The sequence below is a fragment of the Hippopotamus amphibius genome, chromosome 8, assembly GCF_030028045.1.
Source record: "Hippopotamus amphibius kiboko isolate mHipAmp2 chromosome 8, mHipAmp2.hap2, whole genome shotgun sequence".
Lineage (NCBI taxonomy): Eukaryota > Metazoa > Chordata > Mammalia > Artiodactyla > Hippopotamidae > Hippopotamus > Hippopotamus amphibius.
In genome coordinates this window covers 39,776,707-39,794,313 of record NC_080193.1, presented here as the reverse complement: position 1 = coordinate 39,794,313, position 17,607 = coordinate 39,776,707, and the positions used below count along the sequence as shown (strand labels likewise).

The 17,607-nt window shown below is 38.2% G+C and overlaps 1 protein-coding gene and 1 non-coding gene across 3 annotated transcripts in view; one reads left to right on the top strand and one right to left on the bottom strand.

Annotated features, from left to right (window-relative positions):
• Window positions 1-17,607, bottom strand: part of CNTNAP5 (contactin associated protein family member 5) — an 893,955-nt gene that overhangs the window by 180,530 nt on the left and 695,818 nt on the right. For both annotated transcript variants that reach the window (XM_057745525.1, XM_057745526.1), the window contains exon 14: window positions 357-513. In XM_057745525.1, the coding sequence (XP_057601508.1) occupies window positions 357-513 (157 nt within the window). The remainder of the gene's footprint in view (window positions 1-356; window positions 514-17,607) is intronic.
• On the top strand, window positions 10,275-10,381 carry LOC130859775 (U6 spliceosomal RNA). Its single transcript, XR_009055317.1, has one exon. It is a non-coding gene; the product is annotated as a U6 spliceosomal RNA (small nuclear RNA).

Sequence of the window (17,607 nt, the reverse complement as noted above, 5' to 3'; positions counted from 1 at the left end):
ACAGCCAGTGTAATTACACATCCCTATCTCCCACACTTTCTCCCAAAGCCTGTATTCTACACATTACAGAAATGCTGACTAAATCGCACAGCTAAATATTGCATTTCATTCTCCCGTTGAAAACGGAATGTTCAGAATATAAGGGGGTGATGGTGTGGCAACATGTTTTATGTTACAAACTTCAGCATTAGCCCTGAAAGTACTAGGACTAACAATTTCCAAAGTTAAAAAGTATCACCATCATTAAGGAGCCCTAGTTTGTATTGAAATTCTGTGTCCTTTTATTTTAGGGGATATTTTATGCATCCCTTAGTGGGCTTCCTCTACAAGTGCAGAGAGGTCAGGACTCCCATTACCATTCATCCTTGTCAGCGTCACAATTGCAAAAGTGTCGAATGTCCAGGCAGCTCTCGTCCAGGCCGCAATCACACTGCTGAACTCCGGGAGGGGCGCCTCCCCAGTAGGGGTGCCTTTCATTGGACCGCCCAATCCACCAGGTCAGTGGGGTCCCATCTGAAAGACAAGATGCTTCGCAAGTCAGAGTGAAGCAAGCCTGAAACAGTACACAGGATGTCACAGAAACTGAGATGAAAATGTCTTGAAGAATATACATACATTGTACACATGTGTACAATGTATATATGTATATATATTCCACCATCCCTGCCTTCCTTCCTTCCTCTCTTCTCTTCTGTTCTTCCTTCCTCTCTTCCCTTCTGTTCTTTCCTTCCTTCCTTCCCTCCTTCATTCCTTCTCTCTCTCTCTCTCCCTCTCCATATATATACATATATATATACACACACACACACACACACACACACACACACAGAGACATAGGGAGATATCTATGTACATATGCTCATATAAACAATACTTTCATGAAAATTATTTCTATAATAGAATATTGATTAATTACAATGTTTAGACTCAGGGTTACAAGCTCAAATGCTAACCAAATCAGGCAGGGATCACAACTGAGTAAACTGGGCTAGATTTTAGACCAACAAAATTGAATATATAGATAGGAAAATTAATTTCCTTTTAAAACTACGAAAGTATAAACAATAGCATGGGGGCCATGACTTGCCCGACCTTCATCCTCAGTTTCTGGTAGACTATGAAGAGAAGTAAACATGAAGGTGGGGGGGAGAGTGCTGTCTCAGAGGAGCGGGTGGCCCTGTCTGACCTACCCCCCCCCACCCCACCACTGATTTCTGTCATGACAAGGATGAGCACCAGGGTTACCATATCATTTGAATTTTTTAAAGAGAAGTCATGATACTTCAAGTTCAAAGATTTGGACCGAAAAATATTATGAAGGTCAAAACTTCATGGGCCAGTGAAATCCTTCCGTGTGTCATATTTAACCCATACAAACCTAGGATGCAACCTCCAATTTCTGGTTTACGTAGTTAAGAGAAAATTATTTTTGAGTCTTGTCCCTGTCAATTTTTTTTCTTTGCAAAGTTTAGTTTAGTGAAATCTGAAGTTGTCTTTAGATGTTGAAGTTATTTTTTATAATAGGCAATATTTAAGTAGATACAAATTATCCAAAAGATGAAAATATATCCAAAAAAACAGAGGTAGGCAGAGATGGAGGTGTTATACACCTTTAGGCTGAATGGGGTTAGGCCTAGGTTCTCTTTGGAAACTGCTGATCTGTTTCTCTTTGGCATACAACAGGCAGTTAATATGTGTTTATTTTTAAAAAATGAAAGAAATAAGTATTGAAAGCCATTTTCACGATTATCACTTTAAAGTAGAATAGTAACATTTGTCTGAGGATGATAGTAGGTTGGAATTTTGCCTAGCCAAGATTTGATTTCATATACTACTCCTGATGTGCAAACATATAATTTACAAATTATTCATGTATACAAATAGCAACAACTTTCTCTGAACTGCTTTCACTGCTAATGTCCTTATGGAAGTCACTGAGGCAAGTAAGGAAAAGAATGACAATCTGGAGCTTCCAAGAACCTGTAAGTAATGAGAAAAAGATAAAACAGATACTATGAAAAGCAGAAGTATCTTAGGGGTGCTGAGTCAGGGGGCAGACAGCCTGAAGTACTATACCAACCCCAAAATACTACTCTTCATTCTGTCTAAAGTGTTTCAAGTCCCTTTATTAGCTTTTAAGTCAGAATTCCAGTTAGAGATGTCTGTTAAGTATTGTCTTCTTTTTAAAGAATAATTCTAAATGGTATGAATCCATTTTAACTATTTCCAAACAGGTATAAATCATTGGACACTAGTTCTAATGAATTGCTTTCTTTCTAACCACTAACTCAGATGAAACACATTCAAGTGGCCTAGAGGTCTGATGCATTTATTTAGAACAGAAAGCACTTTCAGCACTGGGCTAAACGTAGGTGGATCATTCCAGTGTGTGAGTCCAGGTAACACAAGGGTAAAGCATTGTCTCTTTGAATGTTTGTTAATGTTGGCTTTGGGTACAAGAAGTGGGGAGAAATCTCTCCACTTCTCCCTCCTGGCATTGCCCAGGCATCTTCTCCATAATTTAGAATCTTGGTCACATAGTGAAGTTCAATGCTGTCATGGATTATTTTTATTTCTAAGCTAAATCAAAGTTGTGATCTTATGAAGAGCATTATTATCAATGGTCTCAGTTCTAAACAACCAATTCGTGCACACTCTGGTGTAAATGTTGCTTTCTGGTAGCTTTACCAATTTCTCTTTGGTGCCTTAATCCCCTATAAGTACCATTAGCCTCCCAGGACTTTGTTTTGTTTTGAATCTATCAGTGCCTTGTACCAATGAGGCTTGGGGTCCCCTCCTCATGTCTGACAATTAGTATAAAAGGTGCAAACTGTTTTGACTGATTGAAATCAATGAGCAAGAAGAAAGAAAAGGAAAGATAGAGAATAAAGAAGAAACACATACATATAATTTGAGATCAGGGGAGTTATTGCTGAATTTTCCTCTTAGATGCCCCATCTATGCATTTATTTTCCTGCAGAGTATGAGCTGGAATGTATCAAATGAAGAAACTGAGGATGGAAAAGGGTGACTGATTTGCCTTCGTTCATGACTCTAGTGATGTAGTCAGGAAGATAATCGGCACCCTTTCTCCTAATTTTGGCCACTGGAGAAACTGGATTCACTGCATGTGGTATAGTGGGCTCGTGGGAGTAGTAAATATTCCTACCCCACTGATGTCTTGGTTTGCTACTTGCTTTGCTCTCTGGAACATGGACAGAAATGACAGTATGTCAGCTCAGAGTCTAAACCTTAAGAGGCATGTGTTTTCCACTGCTCCTGGGTTGGGGGTGGGGGGCGTCTCTGACACAACAGGAAAACACATTCCAGATGGTCAGAGCCTCTCCAAGTGGCACACAGAGCACATTTGTCCTATCTGATGCTCGGACCTATGAGCATAAGTCCTGAACGTTGTATGCTACTGAGCTTTGGCAGCTGGCTGTATAGCATTATTGAGACAATCACTGATAAAATACAAATCAAATATCAACCACGTACAAAAACTCTGTAGGGATTATGAGGAAGTAAACACAATGGTCAATGACAGTCCTGCTTTCAATTGCAGTTTGGTTGGAAACATAAAGAAAGAGACATCAGTGGATGATGAAAATAAAGAGAAACGTCAATTCTATTTTGGCCCAACTAATTGTTTTTATGTTCTGACCCATAAAGGTAAGCAGAGCAGATATTTTAGCAGTTTCTCAGGAAGTAACCTTCTTTACTCCCACACATTCTTTACTTGAACTCAGTCTGGGTTCACTCTGAGTCCATCCTAACTTAGTTCCAGTTACTGGCAGTATAACTTTGACCTCACACCACCTTTGTCTACTTCAAACATGGGGCTTGGATTTTCCTGCCATACAGAGAGCAGTTTTCCCAGTGGTCATGGTCCTGGCTTAGTTCTTCTTGACTCAATGCTCCCACCCATGCATTCCTTCAGAAATTCTGCATAGAACTTTGGAGAAACTATTCCCATGGCTGATCATTGACTGTCACCTGTCATAGCCTCCACCCATAGGGTGATGCAAGATTTAAGAATTACTATGTGAGAGACAGGAAGATGGCAGAGGAGTAAAACATGGAGATCACCTTCCTCCCCACAAATACATCAAGAATATGGATGTGGAATAGCCCCTACAGAACACCTACTGAATGCTGGCAGGAGACTTCAGACTTCCAAAAAGGCAAGAAAATCCCCATGTAACTGGGTAGAGCAAGAGAGGAAAAGAAAAAAGAGAGAGAGACAAAGGAATCAGGATGGGGCCTGCCCCCCTAGAAGGGAGCTATGAAGGGGGAAAAGCTTCCACACAACAGGAAGCCCCCTCACTGGCCGGGACAGGGGGCGCTTCAGAGCCCCTGGAGGAGAGGGCAGCAACAGGTGCGCAAAGGGCAGAGTGGAGAGACCCCTGCGCTGAGGATCAGTGCTAACCAGCACCTTCTAGCCTGAGACACTGGTCTGCTCGCATGCGGGGGTGGAAGTCAGCTGGGCACCAAGGCTTGGGCTTCAGAGGTCAGACCCCAGGGAGAAGACTGGGATTGGCCATGTGAGGACAGCCTAGGGGGGCTAGTGCACCACAGCTAGCCAGGAGGGAGTCTGGGGAAAAGCCTGGGCCTGATAGAGAGGCAGGAGACCTCTCTTTCAGGGTGCTTGAGAGGCGGCCCACCATAGGAGCTTCCTGCAGGATGGCAGGACAATACCTACGCGAGCACCACTGCAAGCCATGGTTGTTATATCAGAACACAGAGCCTGCCACAGCAGCCACCAAGGGTCCTGTGTGGGAGGCAGGTCACTGTCCATACCCTCCTGGCAGCTGGTACAGCCTGCCACTGCCAAGGGTCCCACGTTCTGGGACCAACTTCCCTGGGAGAATGCTCAGGCTCACGCCAACCTCTACTGCTGCAGGCGTTCCCCACACATTTCAATTGGACTGCCATATCCCTCCTTCCTCAGGTGAGGCTGAATGAGCAAGTAAGCCCTAGTCAGCCACTGCTTTCTCCCCCTCTTGCCTGGGCAGGGAACTGATGCCTGAGAGCAGACCACATGCAGAGATGGGACCAAAACCAAAACTGAACACCAGAGACTGTGGGACTAAAGAAGAGAAAGGAAAATCTCTACATATAGCAGCAGGAGGAGCAGATTAAATACACACAACCAGCTTGGTAGACCTTGCAACTGTGGATTACCTGAATAGACGAGTGTTCCTACAATTGAGGTTGTGGACTTTGGGGGCAACTATGGAATTTAGGGGCAAGCACATGAGGGAGTAAGGCCAGATCAGAGTCTAAACTGACCTCACAGTGCCCATAACAGCTGCAGAGACCTACCTAGGAGTATTGGAGGAGTTCCTGGTTTGCTTTCTGCTTTTGACTTGTTTCTGGTTCTATTTTTTTTGTTAGTTTAGTTTTTACTGTATATTTTCATAAGTGGGTTTGTTTATTGGTTTTGTTGCTCTCTTCTTTGTTTTCTCTCTTTTTTTTCTCTTTTTCTTCTCTTTTTTTTTCTTTTTGTGAGTGCGAGTGTGTACATCTTTGTTATTTTGTCTGTTTGTGTTGCTTTTACCATTTGTCTTGGGGTTTTATCTGTTCTCTTTCTTTCTTTCTTTTCTTCTTCTTCTTTTCTTTCATAATGTGCAGCTTGCAGGGTCTTAGTGTCCCTGCAGGGGGTTGGACCTGGGCCTCCGAGGTGGGAGAGCTGAGTCCAGAACGTTGGACCACCAGAGAACTCCCGACCCCATGGAATATTAATCAGTGAGAGCTCTACCAGAGGTCTCATTCTCAACACTAAGATCCAGTTCCACCCAACAGGCAGCAAGCTCCAGTGCTGGATGGCTCATGCCAAACAACTAGCAAGACAGGAACACAAACCCACCCATTAGCAGACAGACTGCCTATAGTCATACTAAGCTCAGAGACACCACAAAACACACCCTGGATGTGGCCCTGCACAAGAAGGACAACATCCAGCTCCACCCATCAGAAAACAGGCCCCAGTCCTCCCCACGAGGAAGCCTACACAACCTACACTGGACCAACCTCCCCACTGGGGACAGACAACAGAATTAAGAGGAATTATGACCCTGCAGTCTGAGGAAAGAAGGCTCAAATACAGTAAAATAAACAAAATGAGAAGACAGAAGATGCAGCAGATGAAGGAGCAAGGTAAAAACTCATAAGACCAAATGAATGAAGAAGAGATAGGCAGTCTACCTGAAAAAGAATTCAGAATAATGATAGTAAAGATGATCCAAGATCTCAGAAACAGTATGGAGGCACAGATGGAGAAAATATAAGAAATGTTTAACAAGGAGCTAGAACTAAAGAGCAAACAAACAGTGATGAACCAAACAATAACTGAAATTCAAAATACTCTAGAAGGAATCAATAGTTGAATAAATGAGACAGAAGAATGGATAATTGAGCTGGAAGGTAGAATGCTGGAAATAACTGACACAGAGCAGAATAAAGAAAAAGGAATGAAAAGAATTAAGGACAGTCTCAGAGACCACTAGGACATTAAACACACCAATATTCAAAATATAAGGGTCCCAGAAGAAGAGAAAGGGAAAAGGCCTAAGAAAATACTTGAAGAAATTATATTCAAAAACTTCCCTAACATGGGAAAAGAAACAGTCAATCAAACTCAGGATGCACAGAGTCCCAGATAGGAAAAATCCAAGAAGAAACATGCTGAGACACATATTAATCAAACTATTAAAAATTAAATACAAGGAAAAAATATTAAAAGCAGCAAGGGAAAAGCAATAAATAACATACAAGGGAATCCCCATAAGGTTAACAGCTGATATCTCAGCAGAAACTCTGTAGGCCAGAAGGAAGTGGCAGAATATATTTAAAGTGATGAAAGGGAAAAAGTTACAACCAAGATTACTCTATCCAGCAAGGATCTCATTCAGATTTGATGGAGAAATCCAAAGCTTTACAGACAAGCAAAAATTAAGAGACTTCAGCACCAGCAGACCAGCTTTACAACAAAAGCTAAAGGAACTTCTCTAGGCAGGAAACACAAGAGAAAGAAAAAAAAAAACCTATAAAAATAAACCAAAAGCAATTAAGAAAAGGGTAGTAGGAACATACATATTGATAATTACCTTAAATGTGAGTGGATTAAATGTGCCAACCAAAAGACACAGACTGGCTGAATGGATATAAAAACAAGACCCATATATATGCTGTCTACTAGAGACACACTTCAGACCCAGGGACACATACAGACTGAAAGTGAGGGGGATAGAAAAAGATGTTCCATGCAAATGGAATTCAAAAGAAAGCTGGGGTAACAATATACATATCAGAAAAAGTAGACTTTAAAATAAAGACTATAACAAGAGATAAGGAAGGACACTATATAATGATAAAGAGCTCAATCCAAGAAGAAGATATAACAATTGTAAATATGTACCAAATATAGGAGCACCTCAATACATAAGGTGAATGCTAGCAGCCATAAAAGGAGAAATTGATAGTAACACAATAATTGCAGGGGACTTTCAAACCCCAATTACACCAATGGACAGGTCATCCAAACATAAATTAAATAAACACAAGCTCTAAATGACACATTAGACCAAATGAACTTAATTGATATTTATAGGACATTCCATCCAAAAACAATAGAATACACTTTCTTCTCAACTGCACAAGGAACATTCTCCAGAATAGATCACATCTTGGGTCACAAATCAAGGCTCAATAAATTTAAGAAAAGTGAAATCATATCAAGCATCTTTTCTGACCTATGAGACTAGATATCAATTACAGGAGAAAAAACTGTAAAAACTACAAACACATGAGGCTAAACAAAATGTTACTAAATAACCAAGAGATCACAGAAGAAATCAAAGAGGAAATTAAAAAAAATACCTAGAAACAAATGACAATGAAAACACAATGACATAAAACCTATGGGATGCAGCCAAAGCAGTTATAAGAGGGAAGTTCACAGCAATACAATCCTACCTCAAGAAATATGAAATATCTCAAATAAACAACCTAACCTTACATCTAATTTAATTAGAGAAAGAAGAACAAAAAAACTCAACGTTAGCTGAAGGAAAGAAATCATAAAGATCTGCTCAGAAATAAATGAAAAACAAATGAAGGAAACAATAGCAAAGAACAATAAAACTAAAAGCTGGTTCTCATAAACAAAATTGATAAACCATTAGCTAGACTCATCAGGATAAAAAGGGAGATGACTCAAATCAACCAAATAAGAAATGAAAAAGGAGAAGTAACAATTGAAACCGCAGAAATACAAAGGATCGTGAGACACTACTACAAGCAACTGTATACTAATAAATTGGATAACCTGGAAGAAATGGATACATTTTTAGAAAAGCACAACCTTACAAGACTGAACCAGGAATAAACTGAAAATATGAACAGACCAATCACAGGCACAGAAGTTGAAACTGTGACTAAAAATCTTCCAACAAACAAAAGTCCAAGGCCAGATGGCTTCACAGGAGAATTCTATTAAACGTTTAGGGAAGAGCTAACACCTATCTTTCTCAAACTCTTCCAAAATAGAATAGAGGAAAGAACACTCCCAAACTCATTCTATGAGGCCATCATCACCCTGATACCAAAACCGGACAAAGATGTCACAAAAAAAAAGAATACAGGCCAATATCACTGATTAACATAGATGCAAAAATACTCAAGAAAATACAAGCAAACAGAATCCAACAGCACATTAAAAGGATCACACACCATGATTAAGTGAGGTTTATCCCAGGAGTGCAGGGATTCTTCAGTATACACAAATCAATCAATGTGATGCACCATATTAACAAATTGAAGGAAAAAACCATATGATAATCTCAATAGATGCAGAAAAAGCTTTCAAAAAAATTCAAGACCCATTTATGACAGACTCTCCAGAAAGTGGGCATGGAGGGAACCTATCTCAACATAATAAAAGCCATATATGAAAAACCCACAGCCAACATCATTCTCAGTGGTGAAACACTGAAAACATTTCCTCTAAGATCAGGAACAAGACAAGGTTGCCCACTCTCACCAGCATTATTGAACATAATTTTGGAATTTTTAGCCACAGTAATCAGAGAAGAAAAAGAAATAAAAGGAATCCAAATTGGAAAAGAAGTAAAACTGTCACTGTTTGCAGATGACATGATACTATATATAGAAAATCCTAAATATGCTACCAGTAAATGACTAGAGCTAATCAAAGCATTTGGTAAAGTAGCAGGATACAAAATTAATGCACAGAAATCTCTTGCATTCCTATACACTAACAACAAAAAATCAGAAAGAAATTAAGGAAAAACTCCCATTTACCATCATAACAAAAAGAATAAAATACCCAGAAATAAACCTATGTAAGGACGCAAAATACCTGTATGAAGAAAACTATAAGACACTGATGAAAGAAATCAAACACAATACAAACAGATGGAGAGATGTACCATGTTCTTGGATTGGAAGAATCAGCATTGTCAAAATGACTATATGGCACAAAGCAATCTACAGATTCAATGCAATCCCTATTGAATTACCAATGGCATTTTTCACAGAACTAGAACAAAAAAATTATACAATTTATATGGAAATGCAAAAGACCCCAAACAGCCAAAGCAATCTTGAGAAGGAAAAACTGAGCTGGAATAATCAGGCTCCCTGACTTCAGACTATACTATAAAGTGACAGTATGGTACTGGCAGAGAAACAGAAATATAGATCAGTGGAACAGGATTGAAAGCCCAGAGATAAACACATATGTTCACCTTATCTTTGACAAAGGAGGCAAGAATATATAATGGAGAAAAGACAGCCTCTTCAATAAGTGGTGCTGGGAAAACTAAACAGCTACATGCAAAAGAATGAAATTAGAACACTCTCTAACACCATACAGAAAAATAAACTCAGAATGGATTAAAGACCTAAATGTGAGGCCAGATACTATACAACTCTTAGAGGAAAACACTCACAGCAAGATCCTCTTTGACCCAGCTTCTAGGGTAATGGAAATAAAGACAAAAATTAAAAAAAAAAAAATGGACCTAGTGAAACTTAAAAGCTTCTGAAATCAGAATGGGAGAAAATATTTGTTAATGAAGCAAGGGACAAAGGATTAATCAATCTCCAAAATATACAAGTAGCTCATGCAGCTCAATATCAAAAAAAAAAAAAACACAAACAACCCAATCCAAAAATGGGCAGAGACCTAAACAGACATTTTTCCATAGAAGATATACAGGTGGCCAACAGGCACATGAAAAGATGCTCAAGTACTCGCTTCGGCAGCACATATACTAAAATTGGAACGATACAGAGAAGATTAGCATGGCCCCTGCGCAAGGATGACACACAAATTCGTGAAGCGTTCCATATTTTTATAAGAAGATCTGACTTTACACCCTGCTAAATTTGCTTCATTGGGAGAGAAACTACATGTCATGACTCTCAAAAGTGTGAAATAAAAACAGTAATAAAAACAGTAAAAAAAAAAAAAAAAAAAGATGCTCAACACCACTAATCATTAGAGAAATGGTAATCAAAACCACAATGAGGTATCACCTCACACCAATCAGAATGGCCATTGTCAAAAAATCTAGGAACAAAAAATTCTGGAGAGGCTGTGGAGAAAAGGGTATACTCCTGCATTGTTGGTGGAGATGTAACTTTATACAGCCACTATGGAAAAAAGTATGGAGATTACTGAAAAAACTAAAAATAGAACTACCATACGACTCAGCAACCCCACTACAGGGCATATACCCTGAGAAAACCATAATCCCAAAAGAAACATGTACCGTAATGTTTATTGCAGCACTATTTACAATAGCCAGGACATGGAAGCAACCTAAATGCCCATCAACAGATGAATGGAAAATGAAGATGTGGCACATATATACAATGGAATATTGCTCATCCATAAAAAGGAATGAAATTGAGTTATTTGTAATGAGGTGAATGGACCTAGAGTCTGTCATACAGAGTGACATAAATCAGAAAGAGAAAAACAAATACCACATGCTAACACATATTTATGAAATCTAAAAAAATGATACTGATGAACCCAGTGGCAGGGCAAAAATAAAGACACAGATATAGAGAACAGGCTTGAGGACACAGTGAGTGGGAAAGGGAAGCTGGGACGAAGTGAGAGAGTAGCATTGACATATATACACTACCAAATGTAAAATAGATAGCTAGAGGGAAACTGCTGCATAACACAGGGAGATCAACTCGATGATGGGTGATGACTTAGAGGGGTGGGATAGGGAAGGTGGGAGGGAGGCTCAGGAGAGAGGGGATATGGGGATAATGTATAAATACTGCTGATTCTCTTTGCTGCACAGCAGAAACTGGCACAAGTATAAAACAATTATACTTCAATAAAAATCTGAAAAAGATTTATTATGTGTATCTTTGATTTATAAGACATTTTATACATACATGCATATGTGTTTATGTATGATTTATAAAACAATGTGATTAAATGAAATAACATAAATTATCAGTATATGTTATATCTTTATTATATTATATTATATTATATTATATTATATTATACTATATTATATGTAATCATTCCATTCAATTATTACTTAAGTCTATGCTATGTGAAGGTCATGGGAAGATATCCCATTTATATAAATTTTAATAGATGGTCACTGCCCCAAGGGAGCTCCTAACATTTAAGGAAGAATGACACATACACAGCTAATTAAATGTAAGTCAGAATGATATTAGAGTCAAAACATCGCAGTTAATAAAATGCTACGAAAGTCCAAAAGAACAAACTACGAATTCTGTCCAAGATTCCTGAGAAATGTGTTACGGAAATCACATAATTTCACGGAAATGGTGACATTTGTCTGGAGGCTTTGTGTTGAGAAGGACTTCAGCAAATGATGCCACCAGGGAAAAGTGTGCAAGTAAGAGGCACAAAGAAAGGGGATCCTATTTTCACCACAGCATCATTAGGAAGCAACGGTGAAATAATGAGATTTCTGCACATACTAAAGATAGCTTATTTCATTGACTATAACTAAGCATTTTGAGCTTAAAAATGAGGAAGGAGCCTCCAAAGTTGTAAGGATAAATAATTACAGATGATTGCACCCAAATGTTTCATTGTATGATCAAAACACAAGTCATCAAAACGCTGGTTTAGGAAAGAAGATTCTGAAAACCAAAGAAAGTAGTTTATATCCTCTTTCTTTCTAAATAGAATGTAATTTCTAAGGAAAGATTTAGAAAAAAAGGAAAACAACCTCATCTATATCACAAAGTAATATTAGACATTCATCAAAGTCAACCTTGGTCTGACTGCGTGCTGCTCAGGATCATTACATCAGAACATATGTCTAATAGCGTGATTAAGAGCTAGTCAGTAACATCAGGAATGAACATTTTTATAATGTTGTTCAACATTCTCTTCTCCCTGCCCATTTAATTGAAGAGAGCCCAAAACGGCGGGGTGGGGGGGCGGGCGGTGCAGAAAAGATTAATAATACCACCTCTCAAAACAAATGATAAAAGTCACTTTCATGAGGTCATTTTAACCTGTGCTGATCAAACCTCCCTAGAATGTACCACAGAGATCCTTCATGGTTAGGCAAAGAGGTAGACAAAATGATTACCTTCAATGATTTTATTTGCATTGTTTTAATTTTTTTGTGGGAGAATATAATAACACTTTGCATTTTGATAGTATATTTTATTGAAAAAGCTGTAGTGCAGAATCCTAGCAAGGTTAAATGGCTTTTTCAAAGTCACACGGTTGCTGAAGGCAAACCTGGACTCAAGGCTCTGGGTCCTTGAAGCCCTCAAGTCCTGAACACCCACCTCCCCAAATACTCCCAGACCTTATGACTTTTTAATGTCCTAAAAATATATGGTGATAATGTGAGTCTTGCAGGGCAAAATGACCAGGTAGAGAAAATGACAAATATTATGAATTTGCAGGAACTGATTATGCTAAATGAACACTGCAGTTTGGGCCTAAGACCTTTAGTTCATTACACAATTTCTCTGATATGAAAAACTTGAAAGCAGTAGTTCCCAGCTGTGGGTTGACAAGAATGGAGGGGGATTCTTATAACCACATCACACTAATGTGTAAGACCGAGAGATTTGGGTTGGAGATTATTTATTACCTTAGTGTGGATTAACCTATAATGATTAATAGAGCAAATGATTAATGAATGGGAAACAAATTTTAAAAAGTAAACTACCTAATGTTGATACACAGAGAAATAAAGAATTGCAATAATCTGTGTATTAAGGCTCATGTACCTGTTTTTACTGTTGATCCTAATTTTTTAAAAATACAGCATTTATGTGGCACATGTATACAATGGAATATTATTCAGCCATAAAAAGGAATGACATTGAGTTATCTGTAGTGAGGTGGATGTTCCTAGAGTCTGTTAGACAGAGTGAAGTAAGTCAGAAAGAGGAAAATAAATACTGTGTGCTAATGCATATATATGGAATCTAAAAAACAACAGCAACAACAACAAAAACCCCACAAAAAAAAACAGTACTGATGAACCCAGTGGCAGGGCAAGAATAAAGATGCAGATGTAGAGAATGGACTTGAGGACATAGTGGGTGAAGAGGAAACTGAGACGAAGTGAGAGAGTAGATTGATATATACACACTATCAAATGTAAAATAGATGGCTAGTGGGAAGCTGCTGCATAACACAGGGAGATCAACTCAATGATTGGAGATGACTTAGAGGGCTGGGATAGGGAGGGTGGGAGGGACTTGCAGGAGGGAAGGGATATGGGGATATATGTATAAATACAGCTGATTCACTTTGTCGTTCAGCAAAAACTGGCACAACAGTGTAAAGAAATTATACTCTAATAAAGATATGAAAATAAAATATTCCAGGAAGTTATATGCACTTTGTATATTTGACTTTGATCAATCTCCACAACAACACTATGAGGTAAATGCTTTTACCTCATTTTATAGATGAGGAAACAGAGGCATTAGACAGAGGATACATTGACTTGGCTAGTCAATGAGAGATCCTCGCTAAAGCCACAGTGATCTCTTATAGGTGATTGCAACAGACTCAACAATAATATCTCTGCCTCCACTGTTGATCCATCCCCTAAAAGGTATTCTTATGGCAGGAAATAGGGACTTCTAAAGTCTATATCAGATGATTTATTTCTCTGATTAAAATCCTCCAGTATTCGCTGTATGAAAGTCTGTTTCTGTTTTGTAAATAAGTTCATTTGTATCATTTTTTCTAGATTTCACATATAAGTGATATCATATGATATTTGTTCTTCTCTGTCTGACTTACTTCCCTTAATATCATAATCTCTAGGTCCATCCGTGTTGCTGCAAATGGCACTATCTCATTCTTTTTTTATGGCTGAGTAATATTCCATTGTATACATACATGGCATCTTCTTTATCCATTCATCTGTCAATGGACATTTAGGTTGCTTCCACATCTTGGCTATTGTAAATAGTGCTGCAAAGGATATTGTGGTGCATGTCTCTTTTCAAAATATGGTTTTCTCCAGATATATGCTCAGGAGTGGGACTGCTGGATCATATGGTAACTCTATTTTTAGAATTTTAAGGAACCTTCATACCATTTATAGTTACCAAAGGGAAAAGGGCGAGAGAGGGATAAATTAGAAATTTGGGATTAACATATACACACTACTATGTATAAAATAGATAACCAACAAGGACCTACTGTATAGCACAGAGAACTCTGCTCAATATTTTGCAATAACCTTTAAGGTAAAAGAATCTGAAGAAGAATATATATATATTCTGTATAACTGAATCATTTTTTGTACACCTGAAACTAACATAACGTAAATCAACTACACTGTAATAGTAACAAAAAGTCCTCCAGTATAAGCTCAATACAAGAATAAAACCCAAACATTTTCCTGTGGCCCTGAAGGCCCCATATGTCTGGTTCCTGCACTTCTCAGCCTTATTTCCCCCCATGCTCCAGCTGCACTGGCTATGCCTCAGGCCCTCCACAGGCTTTTTAAGGTTTGCTGTCTCTGCCCAAATCCATCTTCACATAAGTTGTTACAGTGGCTGATTGTGTTGTGTCATTGGACCCTGAAATTAAATCTCATCTCTTCCCCATTGACCTTATTTACAATACTCTGACGTCACTCCATTATTTTCTTAGGAGTAGGACCACCTGAAGTCATACAGTTGTTTATTTGCCATTGATTGTTTGTTTAACATGGTCCTCATACGTCATTAGAACTGGGGCAGAGGTTTTTAAGTCTTGGTCGCAACAGTATCCCCAGCATGTAGAATGTTCCTGGCTTGTGCTAAGAATGAAATACCTATTTGGTGACTTAACAAATGACTAAATGTCAAGAAGAAGAAGCATCAACACAGAAGGATTTCACACAGATGACATTAAAAAAAAACTTGTTTCAGAAACACATGATTATGTTGCCTTTAGTCTTCATAGAGGTACATCCCTCATTGGCATCTAATGCCATCATTGAAGACATTAAGCATTTCTGTCACTTGAGTGATAGGCCAGAGAATGACACCTATCAAGCCTTTGAACACTTGCTTACAATCAATGTTGCACAGAATGAGGTCACCACACATAAAGGTATCCATGTACCACTTCCCTTGTGTATTTAACCAAATGACAATAAAATATCTGGGCAAGACACTTGCCTGGTTAGTGTATAAAAGTACAGAACAAATATAAACCTTGCCATTAGGACCCTCACAATGTAGTAGATGAGAAAAAAAGATGTTAAACATTACCTTTAAGGCAAGTTAGAATAAAATAAATTTGAAGTAGAATTTTAAACAACATGTAGAAAGCCAAGAGGAAAAAAAAGGCTAAAGTTTAGTGAAGAGTACAGTTCTGGAGAAAACTCCAAATTTATCTGTTTTGAATACACCTTCCTTTTCTGTTTTCCAACCAGTGAAAGTTAATTTCCATACTATTAGACTCAAATCAAAGTTCATATAAGTTATGTCATTCAACCCTCCTAACAGCTCAGTGAAGTTCTGATCATCTTATTTTACAGATAAATTAAAGCTAATAAAGGATTAGTAAAGTTCTCAAGATCACACAGACAGGAAGACTCAAATTTAGATATTGTGGGTCTGAACCCCAATAATATTTTTATTGTATCTTATGAAACCCAGTACCATGATAGAAATAAAAGGGCATCATAGGTCTTCACAGAAATTGGTCTTCAGTTGAAATTACGAGTGTGCATCAAATATTCTATTGGTAAAACTGCAGGGATTTATTGAGTTTGTATCCCTAATATTTCGGGACTATTTCAAACTACATTGTCTCCCCAACTATATTGGTCTATTTATTATTTATCCAATAATCAGTCAAACAAAAATGCCTACAAACACAAGTGTTTAATGATTACCATTTTTTCTGTGACTGATTTGCCTTAACTCCTGTAATGTTGCTTAACAGATACCTAAGGAAGTGAAAAGCCAATCATATAATCAGGAACCTATTGAAATTTCTCTCTAGAAATCTCAGATCAATGTTTCTCAAGATGCACTTTGTCTGATTTTAATCAGAATAATCTGGTGTGCCTGCTAGAGCACAGGTTCATAGCATGTTTTCCTAGACACTCAGGGAGTGAAGCTCAAGTTCCCCATTTCTATCATACTCACAAAGTGATGCTGAAATATTACACTCTAAAATATTAAAATCATTGGTTAGAAGGTTCAAACTTTATTCAAAATGTTCAAATACCCCTTTTATTTTTGAAAAATTCATATTTAATGACACTGCAGACTGCTAAGTATGAATAAGCTGAGTTTCAGATTTAATTCCATTATCCAAACACATGCATTAGGTTATATTCATTCCTGCTAAAGAAAGATATCATGATAGGAGTAGATGAATTAAATACATAACAAAAAATTAAGTTTAGCTGACAAAAAGGTCACTGAAATTTTTGTGAACTAATTTCTTCTATTTTGTCTTGTTCTAATAGAAAAATGGTTAGTGTAAATTTGATGCTGCTAATTATCTCATGAATTCCCTAGATGTTTCCCCAGAAAACTACCTTTAGTTATCCTTTCTCTAGCCTACCCTCCTCAGAGAAGTATCTCCCAAAGTTATTTATCCTTCTCTACCCCTATCCCCATCCCACTTCAGTTCCTTTGCTTTAGCAAGTTTTGTTTCATACTTTGGAAAGATTACAGAGGCCCAATTCAAATTCTCTTAATTTTCCTCTACACTGATTCAAAAAAGAAAGAAAAAAAATTACCCCCTCTCACTTCCTGTGCCAAATGTCTCCTATGATCACTTTACATCTGTTTTCTGTTTTTTGTTTTTTTAATTATTTATTTATTTTATTTATTTATTGGCTGTGTTGGGTCTTCATTGCTGCACACGGGCTTTCTCCAGTTGCTGCGAGCAGGGGCTACTCTTCATTGTGGTGTGCGGGCTCCTCATTGTGGTGGCTTCTCTTGTTTTGGAGCATGGGCCCTAGGTGCGTGGGCTTCAATAGTTGCAGCACATGGGCTCAATAGTTGTGGTGCATGGGCTTACTTGCTCTGTGGCATGTGGGATCTTGCCCGGAGCAGGGCTCGAGCCCGTGT